Source organism: Falco rusticolus, chromosome 5 (genome assembly GCF_015220075.1).
Source record: "Falco rusticolus isolate bFalRus1 chromosome 5, bFalRus1.pri, whole genome shotgun sequence".
NCBI classification, from domain to species: domain Eukaryota; kingdom Metazoa; phylum Chordata; class Aves; order Falconiformes; family Falconidae; genus Falco; species Falco rusticolus.
Window position 1 is genome coordinate 51,392,281 of NC_051191.1, and position 23,371 is coordinate 51,415,651.

The 23,371-nt window shown below is 36.4% G+C and overlaps 1 protein-coding gene across 3 annotated transcripts in view; it reads left to right on the plus strand.

Moving 5' to 3' along the window:
* Nucleotides 1-18,855, plus strand: part of SLC6A15 (solute carrier family 6 member 15) — a 38,840-nt gene extending 19,985 nt beyond the window's left edge. For 2 of the 3 annotated variants that reach the window (XM_037389915.1, XM_037389916.1), the window contains exons 3-12: nt 99-256; nt 744-870; nt 2,703-2,884; nt 4,038-4,148; nt 7,701-7,942; nt 8,044-8,236; nt 9,444-9,636; nt 12,900-13,059; nt 15,662-15,824; nt 17,474-17,850. In XM_037389915.1, coding sequence (XP_037245812.1) covers nt 99-256; nt 744-870; nt 2,703-2,884; nt 4,038-4,148; nt 7,701-7,942; nt 8,044-8,236; nt 9,444-9,636; nt 12,900-13,059; nt 15,662-15,824; nt 17,474-17,845 — 1,901 coding nt within the window. In that variant the 3' untranslated portion in view covers nt 17,846-17,850. Of the gene's footprint in view, nt 1-98; nt 257-743; nt 871-2,702; nt 2,885-4,037; nt 4,149-7,700; nt 7,943-8,043; nt 8,237-9,443; nt 9,637-12,899; nt 13,060-15,661; nt 15,825-17,473 lie in introns of all 3 variants that reach the window. The other variant, XM_037389914.1, reaches the window with a different exon arrangement.
* Nucleotides 18,856-23,371: the final 4,516 nt, after the last annotated feature.

The window sequence follows — 23,371 nt, forward strand, 5'->3', positions numbered from 1 at the left end:
AATTGAAACTTGAAGCTATTACAAGTTTTCACATTTTTTGTGTTGCATTCTTAAGTCTTCTTCCACTCACTCTGATTTATGTTTTGTTCTTTTCATAGGTGCCTATCTTGTGCCATACTTAATCTTGCTACTGATAATAGGGATTCCACTCTTTTTCTTGGAGCTTGCTGTGGGGCAGAGGATTCGCCGGGGGAGTATTGGTGTGTGGAATTACATCAGCCCCAAACTTGGAGGAATTGGATTTGCAAGCTGTGTAGTAAGTTTTTAACATTAATTGTGGGGTTTGCTTTCAGTCTATATGATTTAGACTGAATCTGCTGCAGGGGAAGGCCACTTGATTCGTAGGTGGGCGTTAAAGTCAGTTTACAATGCTTTGGAAGATCTTAAAACTTAAATTAGTACGTTAAAAAATGTTGATACTGGTGTGTCTATAAAACTAGCCAACTCGTATTTTGTGATTCTTTTGAAATTAGGAACTAGGGAACAGAGTAGTCTTCAGTAGAAAAAATGCATGTAAAAGTGTAGTTGTTACATGATAAATGCAGAGAAAAGTGAAAATTTAGAAAATGTCAGATACTTTAATGGGGCAAGCCATTCAGTTCTAATTTCAGCTTATTTTAGTTAAAATTATGTTCAGTGGCTGATATGCAGAAATATGCAGAAGTTCAGTAGGCTTTCTTTTCCTTTTTAATTTACAAATGTAGTTAATGTAACTTTTTGGTCTGCCTTTTTTTTCCTAATAGGTATGTTTCTTTGTGGCCCTGTACTACAATGTCATTATTGGATGGAGTCTGTTCTACTTTTCCCAGTCTTTTCAGCATCCATTACCGTGGGATCAGTGTCCTTTAGTTAAAAATACATCTCATACCTGTAAGTCTATATTAATGTTCTTAAAAATCATATAAAATCAAGATTTTCAAAAAAGGGTAACAAAATACAATTCAAAGACATGTTTGTGAGAAAAAGTGTTGTATGCAAAGCTGTTTTTCCATCTTTTATATTTCTATCTTTCCATCACATTATAATTTATAATATTTGGAATAAATGCAACAAAGAAACCTAATCTAAAATAAATGTACTTGGAAACGAACATCACTGTGAACAGCATTTTAAAGAGTGTGTTGCAGAAAAAAAAAATCTGTTAACTTTTTTCTCTGACGTTTGGTACTGCTCTTCATGCTTTCTTGGTGAAAAACAAAGGTGGAAGAAGGATATTTCTACACTTCAATTAGTAGGATACTTCTTGGTGAATGTGAAATGTGTTGCATTACTAACAAAGCAGAAAATGCAAAACTAAACATCAATAAAATGCATGCGATAAAAGCATTGTTTGCTTTGTAAACCGATAGAAATAAGATAATTGGTCAGTGGTTTGTTGCTATAATGAGGTGGTCTTTACCTGGACATATTATACAACAGCATTAAAAGTTCCTTATCCCTTGGCTTTGGTTCTCTCGTAAGTTATACACTTTGCGTTATCCTTGCTATTGAAATATGAAATATTTCTTTTAATTTCTTTTTATTTCAGATCCTAAATTTTCTTTAAGTACCTTTTGTGGTGGTTTTTTACCCCTTTAATAAACAACATAACCAAGGATGTTTGAAAAGTTTTACGAAGTTTTTATATTGTCTATGCCGGAGTTGCTTGCTTCAGTTGTTTGAAATAACCAGTATTTGTGAATGTTGGCGCACAGTCAAATCGACTGTATTCCACAAGCTATTGTCCATTAATTGAGCCACAGTGGTTGTTTACATACTCTTATCCTGTCTAAATATTAAGATATGTCAGCTTAACTTCAGCAGAGGTCATCTGAACTAAGCTGAAACAAGGAAAAGTGTTGTAACTGATAACATCCTATCATTTTTGACAGTTTATTTCAGTGAAGATCCGACACCTGTGTTAAGTTTCTTAAAATCAGTATATTTTTCCTTAATAACTCTGACTCAGGACCTAGTCTAGAGATGTGATTGATTGTCAGATATAAGTAATTTATTCAAATGTTAAGTAAATATTTTCTTTGAAGATTTTTTTTTCTATGTGCTATATGTCTAGAGACACAATTTCTTAAAATCTTTGGTATTACGAGTAAAGCAGAATTATGGTATCAAAAAATCACTTCTGGAATACACAGCAATTTTTTTTTAACATAGAATGGTTCCTACACAGCTTTCTCATCACTTTGGTATCATCATGTTGTTATTTTATCATTTATATTTATAATAGTAGTTATGTGCCTGTTGATTTGAGTGTAATATCAAAGCAGACATAACTGAGAATTTGTTTTCCGTATTTTTTCAAAATTGTGTTCATTTTCAGAGAAATACTTTTTATAGTATGTAAGTCACAGTACCATATGTAGGTAATCTAATCTGATGTGTAATAAATGCAATGCATGTCTTCATCTAGGCCTGCCTACTATGTAGTACTTCAGTGAAAAATAGATTCTGCTTGGTACTCGGATTGGCGGTATGCAGAGGGATACGTTGTTGCAAAAGGTTTTTTTAAAAAGACATACCCAGAATCTTTCACTGATACGTTACTTTTTCTGTTAGACAATGTCTTAAGACTCTGCCAGTTTAATTTCTCAGGAAATTATGATGGCACAATTGAAACACTGAGAATTGGTAGAACATTGTTACAAAATGTTGGGAAAATACTTAAGTCCTGAACCCATTCTTTACTTGCTAACATCTCTTGACAGTTGTGGAGCCAGAGTGTGAAAAAAGTTCTGCAACCACTTATTACTGGTACAGAGAAGCGCTGAATATTTCCAGCTCTTTGTCAGAGAGTGGGGGTTTAAATTGGAAGATGACTATCTGCTTGCTGGCTGCCTGGGTCATGGTATGCCTAGCCATGATCAAAGGCATTCAGTCTTCAGGCAAAGTGAGTATACTGTTTACCTAAATGACGGTGTTTACTTTGAAACATTTTATGACATTTTTGTGCATCACACCCTCTGTTTACTCTCATGAAATCTGTAGGAGCAGGTTAGCAGCTGTGACTTGCCCTAGTATTTGTATAATCTCAAGTAGAGGAATGTTAGTAGTTAAGCTTTAAAATTGTAGTAATTTTAGTGTGAACTGTAGTAATTTAGCAGGAATTGAGAGCTGAAGAATCATTTCTGTTCTCATCAACATAACTGTTGAAGTAACTGCACCTCATCTTTACTGTACTGCATACGTCTGTGTGTTTCTGAATGTCTAAGGAATTAGGTTTCCATGCATACTCACAGTATGATAGTGGTGCACCCAGGTCCTCAAATTTCCACTTTCATTGATATGCATGCTTCTGTCATTAACACAGCTGCTTTTCAGGATTTGGAATTGTTTCTTTTGACTAATGACTAACCAACTCTTTACATCTGAGTACAGTCACCTTGTCTTGTTCCTTTCCATGCAGCCAGCTGGATTGGTTAGTGAATGATTTGCCAGCTCTGTTGATCTCAGTGGGATTTTCAGATGAAAAATAATCTGTTCTAATAGCAAAATTCTTTGCTATTAACAAGTTTGGCACTGGGGTGGAAATTTCTGTGACTTCCTCAGGGTATTTAAGTTAAAGAAACAACTAGCAAGTTTAGTGAGAATAATTTTACTAAACTTTGAAGTACAGAATAGATTTGTTTTTCAGTGATGGAGAATGTAAGATGAGTTTATATTCGTGCTGCGTATCTTTACTATACTATGTACTTGAATTAAAGGGCATTTGTAAAGTGAAGCATTTCTGAAACAGTCTACTGCTGTCCTCGTTGTCATCTCATTGAACTCATTTGAATTTCCCTGGAAGCCCAGCAGTTTGTTATCAGTTAGTCAAAACAAGGACAACTGTATTGTTTTAATACAGTACTCGATTTATTTTACAGTCATGTGATTGTGCTTTCTTCTGCAGAGACATGGGGAATGGGAAGTGTTCAGCATATTCCTTAAAGCATGTGATTTTCAATTCAGTCATATATCCAAAAGGTACTGAGTAGTGAATGAAACTATTGAAACTATAAGTCCATGAATATTATGTGAAATTTCTTATTAATGTTTTTCAGATCATGTATTTTAGTTCCCTTTTTCCTTATGTGGTACTTCTATGCTTTCTGATCAGAGGACTGCTCCTTAATGGGTCAGTGGATGGCATTCGTCACATGTTCACACCTAAGGTATGTGCTTAATTTCTGTTTGCAGTGTGTTGAAGTTTCAGTGGCAATTTGACCATTTATGAATGCTGTCATTTAAGCTTATTGTTTTCGTAGAACATTTGGCCATATTTCTGTTTGGTTAAGTTGTAAAATTATTATTGACCTTGGTGGCATGATATCAAGCCCCAGGGTCTAAAATCTCTTAAGTGTTCCAGGGGTCTGTGTAGTTACCTCCCTTAGGTGAAAGGTTCCCAGGTTTAGATGCCTTTATAAAGCTAAGTAACTGAAGGTGCTGTTTACAAGATTTGGGATGTTTAGAGAGCTCCAAATACTGAAAAGAGAAGTGAATCTTAAATCTTGCCATACTTTAGGATTGAAATGCCTCGTTCTGGCATGTCACAGTGAAATGCCTTACCTGGAACGTTGTCATGGCTTTACATAATTAACTCATCCTTTTTGGAAGAGGACAGATTTGTTCCTCCTTAGAAATAAATCGGTGATGTTCGCATAGCAGCCTGAAGTACAGGAGACCTGTCTTTAATACTGAAGTACTGTAAGTACTCCCCACTCAGCTTTCCTTACCCTGTTTCTTATGGTTGTTGTGCCTAGATTTTTTTTAATAAAAATGTATTTTTTAATAAAAAAAATACAGTTTTTATTACTGTCAACTTCGTTACAGGGAGTGTCTTAACAGAACTTTAGATTTTATAACTACGGAGGTGAGGAGGGATATTATGAACCATTGTTCTATTCTATGATTGTTTAGCCTGGAGGTCTAAATTTTGCCTCCACCCATCTGAAATGCTTGTAACTGTACAGGAGCAGCATGTTTGAGTAGCCCGAGCCATACTTGGGAATGTGTAATGCTGGGCTTTATATTATATTATGAAATGGACTTCCCAACAAGTCCATTTCAAAATACAGTTGAGCAGAACAGGACTGATGTTTCAAAAATGAAAGCCAAATAAGGTGATCAAAATCAGTGCACATAGTGGCTAATGCCAGATGACAGGGTGTTGTCAATTGTTTTGATTCCAGGTGTTTTGATTCGGTGGAGAACTGTCGTCCTATAAAAATGACCTTTGTTAGCTATCACATTGTTACTTCTTGCATTGTGATACGCAGTTATGCTCCACTTCACTCATTTCCACCCCTTTAGAGAGCTGTGGTTCTGCAGGAACTTGCATGCAGCAGATTTGGGAAATCTGAGGAACAGAGCAATGTAATGCTTACTGATGAAGAGAAACTCCTATGGCAGAGATGGGATCCCCTTGAAGTTATAATTTGGTTTCTCAACCACAGTGTTAATGCTTTCTTTAACTAGGAAAGTACCATGAGATACCGAGGGGAAGTAAATGCCAAAACTCCCCTTGAATACAAATGCCTTTTCGCTCTTCACTATTTCATTTTTCTTGAGTTAGACCTAAAATAAGTTGCAGCTGATGCTTACTTTGTAGTTACATTAACTTAATTATACAGTTGTTTCAAGTGTTCAGATAAACTATCTTGAAAGAAAAATGGTTTTTAATTTCTTCTGCTGGTTTCCAGTTCTGCGTTTTGAAGTTTAAGTTGTGCTTTAAATTTGAAGTTAGGAAGCCTGTATGTCAGAGACAGTATATGTGAATATAAACCTGCAAAAATATTTTCATTATAATCTCTGGTTGTTAATGTACTTGAGCACTAGTTTGGCCTGTAGGTTTGTGTGAAACTACCTGAAGGAATTCAGACTCCCCCACCTGTTGTTAACACAGTGGAGTGAACGGAAACAGTTTATTTGGGCAGGCAGACTGTAAAAGGGATTGCTAAACTATCTAGGCTGAAAATGATCCAGGTAGATAGACATGAGAGGGGAGGGGGAGACATCTTCTCAGCCTTGATTAGTTGAGAAAATGACCACATCTGACCACCGATGATCACACATTCCCAGCGAAGAGTTGTGTCAGCACAGCAGAGGAATGGCACACATGGGTGCTGCTACAGGAGCACGTGGCTAATGAAGAAGGGGCATATTTCTGTGTTTGGTGTGGCTGATGAACAAAGCAGAAATTCTAATCAATAACCTTAATGAAAAGCCTGAAGGTATATGAAAAGCCCACTGAAGTCAACTATTGCAATGAAACTGTAGGACTGTGTGAAGATTAAACACAGAGTCCCCAAAATTTATAAGTTTATTTTGAAATGCTAGGCAGTGTGTATCTGAGAACGTACCAACTCTGACGATAACAAATAACGTATTGCAGAAAGTGAGAAGTGTTCTGCTGCTTGCACCACTTACAGCTTTGCTAAAATTAAGACTAATTCTCGAGCTCCCTCTAGTGGAAAAGATGTGGCATGGCTGTGATGCGAACATCTCGAGCTATGTGCAGTAGCTTATTCGTGCATTAGAATTTTTATTATAGGTACAAGTCAGGAACAAGTGTTTTCTCATAAACACTTTTTAAAAAAAATGTTGGCTTTTAGCTATATATAAAGGAACAAAGCATGTATCTGGTACCTGTCTATAATAAATATTACACCTTTATGGGAAACTGGAAAATTTTTCATAACTTTATTGTAACTATAGCAGATTTTTTTTCCTCAAACTAAGACAATCAGTCTAATGATGCTGGTATCTGTGCTGATGCTTTTTAGTTTTACTGTTTTTGATAAGCCTAGGGTTTAGAAAAAATAAGTTTTAAAACTGCATGTTTTACATGTTTTACTTACAAATGTAAGGTCTTTCACTGTTAAATGAATGGAGGCCCTGAATCAACCTGGGAAAACCTGATGTTTAAATTTCACATGTACTTGTTTTTTATGATTGATTGTCTAGATCAGAGATGGACAAATTATGACTCATAACTTTGTTACAAAAAGATCTTTTTTGAAGTATGGTCGTCTGAACGAGCAATAGAGTTTGATTTTTTTGATAAAAGGCTTAGTTGTCCCTCAAATACATGGCCCATTTAATTAGGGTAAATTTCAAGGCATCTGGCTTAAGGGAGATTTGACTCATGGACTGTACAGACTGTGGTGGCCAGCGTTTATTTCATATGTTGCACTTTGCTTTACATGTTTGCACGTAAAGGAATTCTGTATAAGCATATGTATTTATGTTGGCTATTTTAAAAGTAACAACAAACCAACTTTAAAATACTTATTGCATTTGTAAGAGGGTTGATTGTCCTAAAATACATCTTAATTCTGCACTGAAAAAAAAAATACAGTGAATATTGGGGGGGGGGGGGGGGGCGGAAGGGAAAGATGGATGTTACTTTTTATTTCCCAGTATAACTAGCTGTTATTTCAATTATCATATAGCTCCAATAGTGTCTCATTGTTGGGAGCAGACTGTATAGCATGTTTTTCTTTAAGGATTATATAATCTAAAATAAGAAGAAATCCTTGCCCATAAGTTTGCTCAACTTTAGGTGTCACATTCAGCTTGTATTTTCATGAAGATAAAATGAATTTGTAATGGAGTAGTAGCGTTTTATAATGTAGGTTGTCTTCCTGTTATTTTTTTTCTGTTGTCTTTACATATAATAGAAATGCATTTTATAGCTGACATATATTATGTCTAATTTCAAACAGCTTGAAATAATGCTGGAGCCCAAGGTCTGGAGAGAAGCTGCTACTCAGGTGTTCTTTGCCTTAGGGCTTGGATTTGGTGGAGTCATTGCCTTTTCAAGCTACAACAAGAGAGACAACAACTGCCATTTTGATGCTGTACTGGTGTCCTTCATCAATTTTTTCACTTCTGTGCTGGCAACTTTGGTGGTGTTTGCAGTTCTGGGCTTCAAAGCCAATATCATAAATGAAAAATGTGTTATCCAGTATGAATATCCATTTCTTTTTTTATTATTTTTATTGTATATTTCATTTATGAATTAACAGATCATTGAGTTTGATTTCTCTGTTTTATTGTGTTTTACAGAAATTCAGAGAAGATTTTGAAACTTTTGAAAATAGGCAATCTGAGCCAGGATATGATCCCACATCATATCAATTTCTCAAGCATTACAGCAGAAGATTACAATTTAGTTTATGACATTATTCAGAAAGTTAAAGAAGAAGAGTTTGATTCTCTTGGTCTGAAATCTTGTCAAATTGAAGATGAACTTAACAAGGTGAGTGTAATAAGTCCTAAATACAGAGATTATGAACAGATGCATAATTTTCAACCTGAATTAAACTGTGAAGTGTACTTAGGCAGAGCATCACTACAGTGTACCTATGAGCAGCCCATCTGTAGATCCTTGTGAAAACGTGGTTCTGAGCAGGGTTGCATTCAAGTTTACGTGAGACCTGAGGACTTTTGGGTCTGATGGCTTAATATAGTTTTCACTGATCTGTAATTTGATCATTATATCGCTGTCCTTAGGCGGTGATAAGTTTTTAAAGTTCTGGTCTTTTTAGAAAAGTTGAGCATGAGGATTTTTTCCAAAGACTAAACAGAGGTGTACCTATTCAATGTCTCAAATGATGATGTCTTCCAGTGTTAAGATACAATTATTAAATATAAATACTACTTTACTAGAAAGTAAAAAAATTATTTTTTCCTTATTAGATAATTGTTTAATGAATATAATCCTGTTTTGCAATTTTTACAGTAAGCCATATCTGTAAAAGAAAAGATATTTTTCTAGCTTTTTCAGAGGGACTTCCAGTTTTAAATGCTGATATCTGTATAGTTGCAGCAGCATCTGAAGCTAAAATCAGTGACTTATACATTAAAAATTCCTATTGTATTGCTGCCATTTAAATTTGAAACAAATAGGTATGAAAATGAAGTCCTTTATATCCTTACTGGAGAAAAGAGAGTGTATTTTGTAGCAGTCCTGTATAATAGCTCTCATGCAAAATTATCAGAGAAAGAGAGAAAGAAGTTTTGATTCGACACAAGAAGAAAATTTTTTACAATGAGAACAATCAGCCTTTGGAATAATCTCCCCAGGGAAGTGGTGGATTCCCCAGCTTTGCACACTTTTAAGAGCTGGCTGGACAAGATACTGAGCCATCTTATCTAGACTGTGCTATTGCTGGGAAAGGTTGGGTCAGATGGTCCTTGACGTCCCTTCCAACCTGGTATTCTATGATTCTATTCAAGAAGTGTCTTGTTAATATCAATCAGCTTAAGAGGTTCTTGGCCAAATCCAGTGTTTCAGCAAATATTATTAAGTTTGCAGGTTTGGAAGGTAGCAGCTCCCCATTCTGCCTTCAAGATTTAATCAATGTCACTAAATGAACACAAAGTCAGACTGTCACACTACTAAAAAAAAAAAATAAAAAATACTGTCCATGAATAATAGTGTGGATTTTTTTTGTCCCTGACAGGCAGTTCAAGGAACTGGTTTAGCTTTTATTGCCTTTACAGAAGCAATGACCCACTTCCCTGCTTCTCCCTTCTGGTCAGTCATGTTCTTCCTCATGTTAGTAAATTTGGGCCTTGGAAGTATGTTTGGAACCATTGAAGGCATCATTACACCAATTGTTGATACCTTCAAAGTCAGGAAAGAAATTCTTACTGGTGAGTTGCACAAACTTTCTTTTCTCACTAGAACAGTAAGCTAATTTTTTTTTCTTCCCCAAAAGCATGAAGTCTTGTTCTTTGACAAGGAAGTTCTCAGTGCTGACATTTTACAAAGCAGTAGATCACTCTATTCTGTACTTCCATGCGCAGCCAAATTAATACCTGCAAATAAAACCTTTTCCTGAATGTTAAAAGAGCAGGAACGCCCTAGAACTTGTATTTTAATGGAGGATTTCTGTCACAAGTTTCTGTGTGTCCTGAGCTCTTCCAGAATACTTGCCATTTCTGTATCAAACATCAGGGAAACAAAGGAAAAGGAAAGAATGAAAATACATTGCAAATTACTACAAATTATTCCCGAGTAGGCCAAGTGAAATCTTAATTTATGAGAAAGTGTTTATTATGTTAAAAATCAGTACAGTTATTCTCTAGCAGAACATATTTTTCCCCTGTTGAATGTGGAAAGGATCTTATGAGTCTAGTTGTTGGGTTGTTTTTTTTGTTATTATAAGTCTAGTGGTTGGGTTGGTTTTTTTGTTATTATTTAAATGTCCAAAGTTATGAGGTGTAGCCTGTTCGTGTAACTCTGATATTGTAGCAATTTATCTTTTTGAGATAGAATGTCAGCATAAAATGTGGAAGTTGAGTTTCTGAAAATCTTCAGGACAGCAGCAAGGGACTTGAAGTGTATGCACAAATTCAGATTTTGTATCAATACCTGTGACAAGAGGGATAGAAAATATAATAATCTGCTTTATCCTTACCTAACTCTATGAAGGAAATAATAGTATGTTTTGTAAGAGTTAACCCTTGACACAGCACTTCTCTGCTGCATTCCTGACTGCTTTTCTTACTAGTATTTAACAGAAAACATTTTTGCTTTGCAAATGCAAGGATAAAATTCTTCATAAAGATAAATCAACTGATTTTTCAGAAGTCCTAACCTATTGAGAACTTGTTTGGTGGTGTGTTGTTGGTTTTTTCTATTAGCTTTTAAATCCTTAGTGTGATGCATAAAAATTAGTTGTTCTTTCTAAGTATATATGTAAATACTATGTTATATAGTAGATACTGTGAAATAAGAGCATTTAACGGTAATTCCTTGTTACTGCATGTTGTGGTTTAACCCTGGCTGGTAATGAAGTACCACACAGCCGCTTGCTCACTCCCCCCTCACCCAGAGGGATGGGGAGGAGAGTTGGAAAGGAATGTAACCCTTGAGGGTTGAGATAAGAACAATTTAATAATTGAAATAGCATAAAAATGAAAGAGCAATAATAACAATGATGACAATAACAGTTGCAATGAAAATGGGGAGGGAAAGAATAAAAGCCAGAGGGAGAGGAGGAAACACGTGGTGCACAATGCAGCTGCTCACCACCCATTGACCGATGCCCAGCCGGTCCCCGAGAAATGACCTGCCTGCCCTGGCCAACCCCCAGGTGTATATACCAACCATGGTGTCCCATGGTGTGGAATATCTCTGGCTAGTTTGGGTCAGCTGACCTGGCTGTGCCCCCTCCCAGTTTCTTGTGCCACTCCAGCCCTCTCACTGGCAGGGCCTGAGGAGCTGAAAAGTCTCACAACACAGCACCGTGCTAGCTCCTAAGAAGATAATTAACTCCATCCCAGCTGAAACCAGCACACTGTGTTTGACAAAAAACACTGCTTAAGATAAAGGAATATTCAAGAACTACCTTTCTCTTGTAATTTTTTTGAGTGGTATACGTGCATGCTTTTTGCTAAGCTCAGTTGCATTTAAAGGGTTACAACTTGATGTGGTGTTTTTATAAATTATAAAACTGAAATCCCTGGGTTATACTTCATGCAGTATCAGTGGGACTTAACAACAGTTATGTCTGCACTAGAATTTGTGCTTAAACCCCACAAATCTTCATTTTTTTTACAGAAATGTGAGCGCATTTGCAACTTTTTGCACTATTGTTCCAGTTCAGTCCATCTCAAGTTCAGGGAAACAAACTCATATGCTTAAATTTTGTATTCAAGTGTTTCCAATCTGTCTTTTCCAACATGTGTGTGTTCTGAGTTATGATGTGTATACCTACCAGAGCCTTAATTTACAACTAAAGATGCATATTTTTGGGGTGTAATGTGAGACACAATGGGAAAATATAAGAATAGCAAGGATTTCTAAATTTGCTTACACATGATTCTGGTGGTCTGATTCTTTTCTCAGGGTCAGTAATAAAATTCAGTGTGAAAAATGAGACTTGGTTCAAGGAGGTTTTATCTATGTCTTTCTGTCTTGTGTTAGGAGTTTGCATTATTTTGTAGTGATTAGATCTCTAATTATATGAGTTTCTATTCTCTGAAAGTCATAGTTCCTACAAGGTTGAAGAAAGTGATTGGTTTTCTACCACAGTATTTAAAAAAGTGTCATTGTTTACTTTCCACTACTATAATCAATACTAATTGATTTTCTGGGATTTATGCAATGGGTATATTCTGTATGGATATTTTATATTTTGGCCTAAGTTCCCAGTGGGGCAGGGTGGGGGGAAAGGGCACTTTAGCTGGGAGAATCAGTCTTACTGGTGTCCAACCTCCAGCAAATTTCACAATTTATTGAAATTTTGACTTATTTTTTGTCTACTTAGGCTTTCAGTCCTATTCTTGATGAATTTAGTAGGGAAAAAATTACATTGAGATTCATTATGTGGGATCAGGTATTCAAGAAACCTGTTTCAAGTTGTCCCTAAACAAAAGAAGGGGAAGAAATGTTGTTGCTTAGTGGACAAATACATTTAGATAGCTTCTAGTGGAACTTTATGCCATGAATGTTCTTTTAGGGGAAGTCTGTTCAGCCTTTGTATTTTTTACAATCATAGTCTGAAACTTGGGTTCTTTTAACGCTTAAAGTCCAAAAAGTGATCTAATGACCAAGTAATATGTTGTATGATGTTCAGTTTAGAAGCTGTATTTAATTTAGCCTTATATTCACATTAAGTTAAATGTTTAATAAGAAATAGTCACTTGATTAATCTCTGCTGCTTAATAAGGACTGCTGTAATACAGCAATTCCAGTAATTTTAATTACATAACTTTTCTGTTATGCAGAGAATAGTTAGGTTTCCTAATACTCTTAAAATTGGGACCCCCTAAAAAGTAAAATGTTACCAACTTCGATTATATGAAATAATGTGTTAAAAGTATATCTGTGCTGGTTTGAACTCTCTATTTCCTATTTGTCTGTAGGATATGGTTGTAACTATAGCTGTTACTTTTGTCCTTTATTCCAGTCATCTGCTGTTTGGTAGCATTTTTTATTGGCTTGATCTTTGTGCAGCGGTCTGGAAACTATTTTGTGACAATGTTTGATGATTACTCAGCTACTCTGCCCCTGCTTATTGTGGTCATTTTGGAGAATATTGCAGTCACCCGAATTTATGGAATAGACAAGTAAGTGAAAGAAATGATCTCTCTGTCCATAACAACAGTATTCATTACAATAATTACTACTATTTTAATTATATTGTGTGAAGTATTTGTGAAATACACATAAATGCAAATAAGTAGGAAGTGGGTCAATCTGGATGTGAATCCAGTCTGTTTATAAGAACAGGTTTGGAGCAAGATACACTGTAGCAGGAGAGTGCAGTGAAACCCAAGGAGCGATTGCAACAGATCCAAAGAGAGAACGCAGTAAAAGAGACAAAATTAAGAGAGTTAGAAATAAGACAGCAGTAGAAAGATTTCAAGAAATAATAACCATGGTCTAAGCAGCAGATGAGAATGAGTATTCTGAACAGTTCTGCAGTATTCCAGGCAGCCTGAGAAAGGAACAAAGCAAACTCTAATGGCAGTAACAGTAAGAAAATCTCAGTTTATGCATTCGATTTAGTTGAGGGTGTTTTAACAATGAATTGTCATTTGCATTAGTTGTGAGAGAGGAAATAGAGGAAATTATAGCAAAGACCAGGGCCAGCACAGCTGACAGTGATGTTAAGTGACCTTCTGTCTGTGATGGCTGAAGAGAAAAGGCCATCAAGTCCCACTAAATTTTTTTTTTTGTTTGCTTCTGACTGAAATAACCAGAATATGTTCACTAAGCAAGATCATCAATGTGTGCCACACTTAAGGAATAGAAGAGTTTGTATAAAAAATAACTCAAGCTATCCACAGATAAAACAGAGTATGCTATACTATCATATTGAAGTAATTTAAACATCTGTGATCCCTTTTCATGTACAAAGGGTGACATAGAGTGGGTGGGTTTTCATTTGACTTTTCAGTTGTTCGATCTGATTGATCAGCCAGTCCCTCACCATAACGAAATAAAACTGTAATAAGAAAACTTAATTTTACTGTTTCCAGACATTGTTTCTGGTCTATGCAAGTAGTTCTGGTCTACTTGTTCATTAAGGGGGAATTCCCACTTGGGCCGGCCACATGTGTAATCCTATAATTGATCACAGACATGAAAACATGCTGTAGATGTTTTTACACATGTAAACAAAAGATAAAGGAGATGATCTGGTTATCAGGTTGGTAATGTTCTGTCAGCTAGAGTTCCCAGTGTGAAGTGAGATAGGTAAGTTGCTGACTTTTGGCATGTGTGTGAAGAAGTTGGTGTTTAGATGTAGCTAAAATGTAGTAATAATTCACTTCTGAATCAGAGTGAAGTTGATCCATGTTTTCAGAAGGGCTTCTGACAGGGTATAGTGAAAAGTTAGCAGCCAGATTTCTCATTCATAATGGCCACCTGAACCTCCCTCTGGAGTATTCCTAGTATTTCCTCTAATGTATATTTGTCCAGAATACCCTTCTTCAGGAGCCTAGCGTTCTTATTCACAGAAACTACCAGAATCAACAACTTCAGATTGTCATTGGCTGCAATAGCACCAAGGGGTCCTCCTCGTAGATGAAGATACATATATATGTCTTCCTAGCCACATTGTCTTTGATCAGAAACAAAAAAACATTGCATCCAAAGAGATTACAGCCAAAGGATAGAAAAAAAGATATCTGTAGCCCTGTAGCCAAGGAGTAAAATTTGCTATGCTGCGGGCGGTGCTAAAGAGCTTGGTAGTTTTTAAAAGAGGATAAGTGGGATGGAGATGATGAAAGACTTTGAACATAAATCTGTTATCTTCATTTTAATTGGATAAATAAATGGAGAACCCAGGAAGAAAAAGCTATCTGTAGAGGGCACAATCCATTTGTAAATTCAGCTCTTTTTAACAATGTCTTTTCACTGCAGTGTAAACAAGAGATAGAACACCCCAAACTATGCAGTTCAAAAAAATATTTGAGTGTTTATATGACAGTAGCTTCACATGTGTAACTGCTTTGAAAACATATTTATTGCTATGAAGAGCTTTTTTGAGTTGCATATTCAAACGGGAGTTGGAACAGAAGAGAGTTAAAACAGAATCAGTGCTTGTGCATGCTCCAAAAGAATTAATTCTAAAAATATTCTCTCTTTTTCTACTGGCTCTGGAACCATATACTCATCTGTCAAGAGCACAATAATAGGAGTTTTGTTCATATTGTAACTTGAATTTTGAGGCACAAGGAGGCACATTTAAAACTTCACTAAGTTTTATTTCAGTAACTTACATGATGCACACCACAGCGTATGCATTAAGTTGTTTTTTTAAACTGCAGCACACATGTGGGTTCAAGTTAATTTTGCAGAATCTGTAAGATGTGCTGGTTGTATGTGTCCTCAAAAGCAATGACACATGCCTTAGTAAACAACCCAATAGAAAATATAAGACAATACAAAAAAGAATCTTACAAAAGAAAGGCGAGATTAAATATCTTTCCAGCACAGTCCAGCAAGCAGTTTACAAAGTCACCATGCTGTGTAGCGATTCCTTCTGTTCATCTGTTCTAACTAGTAATACAATCTGTTTATCATCCCATCAAAGAATCTAAACTCCATTTCTATACATGCATTTTTTCAGTGTCTGCTCCCTCAAATTAGGTGCTATGTATCAATTACAGTACTTGAAATATCAATGTATGCACTAACAATAATTTTTTACTCCCTTCACAGATTTATGGAGGATCTGAAGGATATGCTTGGTTTTTCTCCAAGCCAGTATTATTACTACATGTGGAAGTATGTTTCACCTTTAGTATTGTTATGTTTGCTTGTAGCTAGCATTGTCCAAATGGGATTAAGTCCTCCTGGCTACAATGCTTGGATTGAAGATATGGTATGTATATAACAGATGCCATCACTATCATAATGATCATATCTGAAGTATTTCAGAAATACGTGAAAAGAAAAAAATTGCAATTAGAAATTCAAAATCAGCATAAAGAATGACACGGTGGTTTTATCTCAAGTAACACTAATGTAAACCCAACCATTTTTTAATTTTAGAGTATTTCAGCTTTAAAATGTAACTGCTTAACACAAACCTTCAGGCTTTTTGTAACTTTGTTGATGTATGTTGAAGAAGTTCTTAAGGTTGGGAGATGTTACCTTTCATTTAATTTACTGCAGAACATGGTTGGGTGATAACACTGAATAAATAATTTCAGATATCACATCAATGTTATGTGGAATTAAATATTGATATTTAGCCATGTCATAAATTTTCCCTTTAGGAACACATATCACATTGTAGGTAACAGCTGCATTAAAACCTGTCTCTGGTAATAATGTTTTGATTTGTAAAAAAACTTGTCTGCGTGAACAGCAGAGTGAGTGCTGCGTGTTAGCTCCATAAAGAGATTCAGTCAAGGTAGCTTATAAGAGTTCTGCTAGCTTGTAGGCTCATCAGCCCTCAGCTGTTTCTACAGGCTTGTCATACAAAATATAGGGAGAGTAAAATGTCAGAGAAATGGATCTCGGCGATCCTTCTGAATGGACAGTTGTCTGAATTAAGCAGTGGGGAGAAATTGCAGCAAAGACAGGTGAAGTGTAAATACAAGAGGCTGTCTTTACTATAGGTAGATTCCTGCCTCTGACCAGACAACCACTACTACTTTCTCCAGATTCTCAGAAAAATGCTCATTATGTTTGATTCTTGCCCTCAAAAATTAGAAAGAGAAATACCTTGGAATGCCAAACATACCATTCCTTTCCATGTATAAAATCGGGCAAACTGAGTCTGTTGGCCAGTGATTCATGGATGCAGTAGAAGTGTGGGGTGCGGGGTGCAATCGCTGCCCCAGTAAATGTGTTAGTAAATGTGTAGCTTACATGAAGTTTATACAAAGTGGAACAATTCCACAGGGTGATCTGAAGCAATCCCTGTCTAGACCAGCTATTAGCCAACAGAACAAGGACTTACTTCCAGGCACAGTTACAGATACCACTGCATATTTGCCTGTTCTGAACATCCTTTAAAGCAGGGGTCCTCAAACTACGGCCCGCAGGCCGGATACGGCCCCCCAGGGTCCTCAATCCGGCCCCCGGTATTTACAGAACCCCCCCACCCCCCGCCGGGGGTTAGGGGGAAACCAAGCAGCCGCAGATGACTGCCTGACACTGCATCCGCGCGCTGGCTCCCTGTTTAAGGAGTTTGAGGACCCCTGCTTTAAAGGATCAGGAAACAACTATAGACAAATGTAGCAGAAAGCCTAATGTGAAAATCTTGATTTGTGTTCTGCTAGAGTGCTCTGAGCATCTTGGAAACAGTGGGACAGTGTTTTGGTCCTACTCAGTGGTGGTAAGATAGCAGTCCTACATCTTCATGACACTTCAAATTTGAGATCTGTAGCGGTGCCTGCATTGTAGGTGCAAGGTGCCAAAAGATGAGTATGCGTTTGAAAACTGCTGGCCTTGGCGTGGACTGCAGCTTCGCTCTTTTCTAAGTAAACATGTATTGTTTCTTTTTTCTCTTGGGTTGCTCAGGCTATGGAAGAGTTCCACAGCTATCCAACGTGGGGAATGATTGTCTGTATATCTCTGATGGTGTTGGCTGTACTGCCAGTCCCAATAGTCTTCATGGTGCGCCGTTGTAATCTTATCGATGACAGCTCTGGTAGTTTGGCATCTGTATCGTACAAAAGAGGCCGGATAATAAAGGAACCTGTTAATATGGAGGGAGATAATACAAGTCTGATTCATGGGAAGAGTCCAAGTGAAGTGCCGTCTCCAAATTTTGGCAAAAACATATATCGAAAACAGTCTGGATCACCAACTCTGGACACTGCTCCAAATGGACGTTATGGTATTGGGTATCTCATGGCAGATATGCCTGATATGCCAGAATCTGATTTGTAACTGCAGAAAAAAAATGCTGTTTGTTTCTCCTCTCTCACTGATCATGGCTCTCCTACGAGAAGTGGTCAGCTTCACTTATGAGGGTGTGATCTCAGGTGCTCCATAGCAGCAGTCTTTAAAATGTTGTGATTGTACGTACAGGTTGAGAAAACTCCCTTTGGATTAATTCTCTGGATTTTCATTTGCACTGAAGGGAACACACTGAAAATCAGTGGCAGCCTACATCTGCCAGTATAGCCAAGAATCTGAATTTTTTTAATTGATTTCTAAATTTAAAGCTTTCTATCTCTGAAGCCCAGATCTCGTTCAAGCGATAAAATATTTCTGATGTAATATCACTGAAAATCTTTTTTTTTTTTTTTTTTTTTCTGCTTTCAGGTTAACTCCCTAGTATTAAAAGTGAGCTCAGAGGTAGTTCACCAAACCCGTGTTTGTGTAAACACTTGTATATACCTTATGTAGATATGCTGTACCTATTTTGTTAGCACCGATAATTACTTAGGCTATTAGCCAAGTGAAAAACAAACCTGCAAACTATTTTCTTATGTAATAGCTGTATAGAGCAATAGTATTAGAAAATCAAGGTGTAGACTTACAGGAAGGTGAGGAAAGATTCCCTGTTCACTGGGGACTGCATAAACTGTGGCTGTATATTTTATGTAAAATATTTGCTTTTTCAGTGTGAAAACAATGTTAGAGTGAGTCACTCCAAGAATCTTAAGGATTGTGCAGATTCTGCATTTTTTTCTATGCTGTGTGCCTAAAAAAGACCTTGTTGATATTTATTGTGGTTACCAGATTACATATATATTATATTTATATAATATACTTGTAATGTAAATATGTATATTATTCTGTATGTAATCATTTCAAAAGTTGAAGCAAGATGGCTTTTTTCATTAGTCTCCTTCAGTTTTGCTTCTGTTTTATGCAGATTTTTTTCAGTCAGTAATTGTTAAGAACTGTATGGCATTACATTTTAACCTATGAATAAAGAGATTGATAAGTTATGTATGTGATTTCTGAATACACTTATTATAACACAGCCTGCTTTTCCCTCAGCTGGACTATCTGAAACACTAACATTTACCGGTTGAATGGAGATGCTAAAAGTACCTAAACCCAAAAAATACTAAATCAGTCATCTTAATAAACTGTTGGACAAGGACTTTTTTTGTGAATAAATTAGTTGATGTAGCACAGTAACGTGGCATGATGCTCTGGAAGCTAGTACATGATGTATTCCTTACCTTGAAGAGCTTTAAAGTTAGGTGTAAATTCTGACTTCACTACCTCTAATAAATGAAGGGTAGAACCTAGTTACATTGTCCCAGCATCAGACAAAGAACCAGATTAATTCATTTGAGGTAAATGAAAGTCTTGGAAGCTGTGCTTAAAGAGCTTTTCCACACTGACATACTGAGAACTGTACTATGGCAAACAAATGAAAAATAATAGAATCTTAAATCAAAATACCTTAGCAAAGGTAAACTTTGCTTTATAAAGTTTAATTTGATAAATTAAATTTGGTAACATTCCTTAGGAATAACTCTTTTGTCTTTAGACAAGAACCCAAGATAATCTTCCATTTCTAACCTGGGAGCTTTTGAAGTAACTTCCCATTATGAGAAAGTTGAACTAGTAGCATTAGCTGAGAAGAAGCTGTATTTAATTATGAGGCTTATCTTACATTTGTTAAAGTGTGCACTTAAAATAGTAGCTTTCTAAAATGTATGTATTACAATGTATGGGAGAGAGCTGGCATAATTTAAGCAGGTAGCTCACTCATAACTGCTCAATTGGCAATATTAGTATGTGTACAGTGGATTGCCATTGGAGGCACAGCAAGCATGTACAAAATATTCTTGCTGGGGCAGAACAGTAGCAGAATTCCACCACTGTATCGCATTGGGCTTCTAAAGTGTATCCTTTCTGTGCCCAGTCCAGAGTTCAGAAACCTGTTGTTACAGGCTACTTCTCTGTAGTGACACGTGCTTTTAGTTATATAGACCCTAGTTTTAGATGTGAAGTGATGGCCAAGTGTCTATACAAGACATGCAAAAAAGAATGCGAGCAAGATCTTACTGTTGAAATGAAATAGCTACTTCTGTCTAATGTTATTTAAACAGACTGCTGAAGATTGTTCTGCTGGGGAACACATCTTGTTTCTGCCCTTTTGCCTCTCCTTGAATACTTCTATTACTTAGATTTTCCACTCATTTAAACCACTGCTGCTCAATCAGTTGCATCCTAATAACGCCAATTAGTATGTCTCACCTCAGCTTCATGAAATTTTTCAGGCTGGAGAAAGCCCAGAATGTATGTCCTGTCTACTGCTAGATGTTTATTTCATAATTTGATCTTAACCATGATCGAACACCCTGAAGTGCAGAAGTTTCTTTAACCTGGTTTAGTCAGATGGACTAAAAATGAAGGCACTGCTTGTCCTGCCTAAAGGAGTCAGACTGGTCCAGAAAAAATAGCTAGATGTGAGTTTTAAAAACACTAATTACTATAAAGAGTGAAATCCAAGTCGTTGGATATTAATGAAGGAACTGCTGAAACAAAGTATGACATTTTATGTACAGTTGTTAAACCCATGGGAATTCACGCTGCTTTCATACTTGAACATTGGGAGCAAGTTGCTACTTGCTGTCCTTACAGATAAAAAGAAGTAAAAGAAGAGAAGAGGGCAGGAGAGAGAGGTTTCATATTATTTATCTACTTAAAAGCCAGAATGTGCGTCATGTCAGTCATAACCACAATTAATTTGCATATATTTTTTTAAGGAAAAGATCATTGCAAAAGGCAGTCATGCTTAAAATTAAAGAAAATCCCATTTGTGTCTTACACAATCAGAAATAGCCTAAGAACAAAATCATCTGTGTGGAAAGTGAAAATAGATTTCCAATATAATTTATTGCAGAAGGCCTAAGGTTTCTGAAACCAATATGCTTTGTGAGATCTGATTTTCCCAAAGAAAGATAACAGGATCAGTCAGCATCGGTATGGCACAAAGGCCACGTCATTACCTCCGTATTCAATGGAGGTTCAGTGAAGTGCAGGGCAGAGATTATACAGTCTTGATGCCTGTTTTTAGTCTTTTCTGATGTCTCAAAATTTGATCAATACCGTACATTGTCATAAAGAGAAGAAAAAAGGAGAACAGAGGAAGAAAAGATACAAGAATGAAAGAGAATAAAAAAAAAAAGCGCAGCAGATACATGTTAGTTGATGAATCCTCATGCTGGTGTAAGGTGAACAGTGATCTTATCACACTAGGGAGGAATCTGTTGTATCTGTGATAGCAGCAGAGAAAAGAAGGATGTATTTGCAAGTGATTTTTAGATACCCTGAAAATGCTGAACTGTGTTGACCACCATGAAAGAGTAAAACACGCTGTTCAGCTGAGATGCAGTCAGTGTATGCAAAAAAATCTTCCTACTGCTACAACATCTTTGAGAAATTAGCAGAAATGAGTTATGCCAGTTTTAAGAAATGCAGGAAATTTAATATAAACATTTAAGTGCCTAGTGAGATTCTGTAGTCTGAGAAAAAAAAGGAAAAAATTGGAAATGCAAAATGTGATTTACTTCCTTTGCCACTGGATGGTGCTCATATTTCATGTGTGTTGGTAAAACGTCATGTTCAGGAGCTTTTAAACAGGGAGAATGCAGCATTTTTACTCTCTACCAAGACAAAGAGCTCTTCAGAATGATCATGGTCTCACCAAGACTCAGAACATTACCAGTTTTCTGTATCTTCAGCTGCTTTAATAGAATTTGGGCGTTTTATATCCAAGAGAGATGCAACAAATCCTTAATGCTACTAAAAGCAACAACACACTGTCAGTATCCCAGTGCCAAGTAGTACACTTTTGGGTCTTGAGAGCAAGCAGCAGCTTCTTGATTGAATATTTTGAAACCATTGATTTCCTAACATGCCTTTTTTCAAATATCCTCTTATTTGCTAGTCTCATTCCTTAAATCAGTGAATTAATTAGTTGGCAAATTAATTAGTAGAATAAGAGAATCTCAGACTACAGTATTACTACTAAAATTAATAACACTATTAAGGACTTCAGTGCTTCTCACTACTATAGTCACTAAATGCTGAAAGTTGCCAATGAGGTAGATGAGAGCTGAAGGAGCAGCAAGGATCACAGAGAAGGGACAGCAGCTGAAGGAGTGACAAGCCTGCCACTTTTCTTCTGAGGAAAGCAAGTACTTTGATATCTAGCAGTGTTTTAAAGGTAGTACGGCTACTAAAACATGCCTCGGGTAGCTGTTTAACCCTTTTGGTTAAAAGGGTGTACAGCATTTCTCACTAGCTCTGGCAGAACCACCATGTCTTTCATCTGTACTATATTCGTCATTACTTAGTACTAAATGAGTGGAAAATATTACCTAAGTCACTCTTGTCTCAAATCAGCATCAATATGTGTCTGTTGTTGATATCTTCCCAACAAAGTACACAGAATGGCAATGAGAGCTCCCATGCTGTAAAAAAACAGATGTAGACATTCTCCCTTTTTGTTCAGTCCCGTTTCTTTTCTGGTTTTGAGATGTCCTCTGGATGTCTCATGTCCAATCCAAAGTCAACTGGTGGAAAAAGAAGAGTATGTTTTCCATCCCTAGAAGTTCAGGATAAGAGATACTCTCCTAAAAAAGATTTTCTTCAAAGCAAGTCTAGTTGATTTTCAGGTATTTGATTCAAGAAAAAAGGAAATACATGCAAAGGAGGAGTCAGGTTTGCAATTCAAAGAATAAGAAATTAAGAAAAAATTTAAAAGAGTGTTGAAAGGAGGTGGAACTGAATTGGAGCTCATTAAAAGAAGGAAAAAGATACTGAGGAAATAAGTCTCACTTAATGACAAAGTGTAAATTGAATAGGTAGTAGGTGACTGGAAAGAAAAAGAGGTATGCAAAAGAAAAGGACTTAAGAAAGAAAACTGGTTTTGATGGCTGTGTGAAGTATGGTGTAATCAAACCTGTAGAAGAAATAGTCTACAATTAGATAGAGCTGTTAAAAAGAGGTATGAAGCCAAGGATGGTTGAAGTTTTGTTAGCATATGAGGAGAGGGAGAGAGGAGGAATGAATCAGGACAAGAGAATGCTGGGCTGGGAAGAAAGACGGGCTGTGTCAAAATCAATTTCCCTTTAAGTACTCAAGTGCCTTTGACATACTGAAAAGCTTGGTTATTTTCATAAAGCATTTTGAGATGTTCTAGGGAAAGATGTTAATGTAATACAGCCTTCCAAAATTGTTTTATTTTAGCTGTCTGATTTGAAGACAAAACTATCAGGGCAAAATAGCAGGTAAATTGTGCCATGAATTTAAGCTTTAAGGAGAAAAATAATTACTTAAAAGCACAGAAAACTCAGTGTATGAGGATACGAGGTGAAGAAGAAGGAGTTTTGGACTAAAAGCTCCGAGTTGGAGGCTGCTGTGTTCCTGTGATATAACATTGTAGTATATCTCCTGAGCATTTGCCTAGCGTCAAGGATATGAATAGTCCCAGTGATT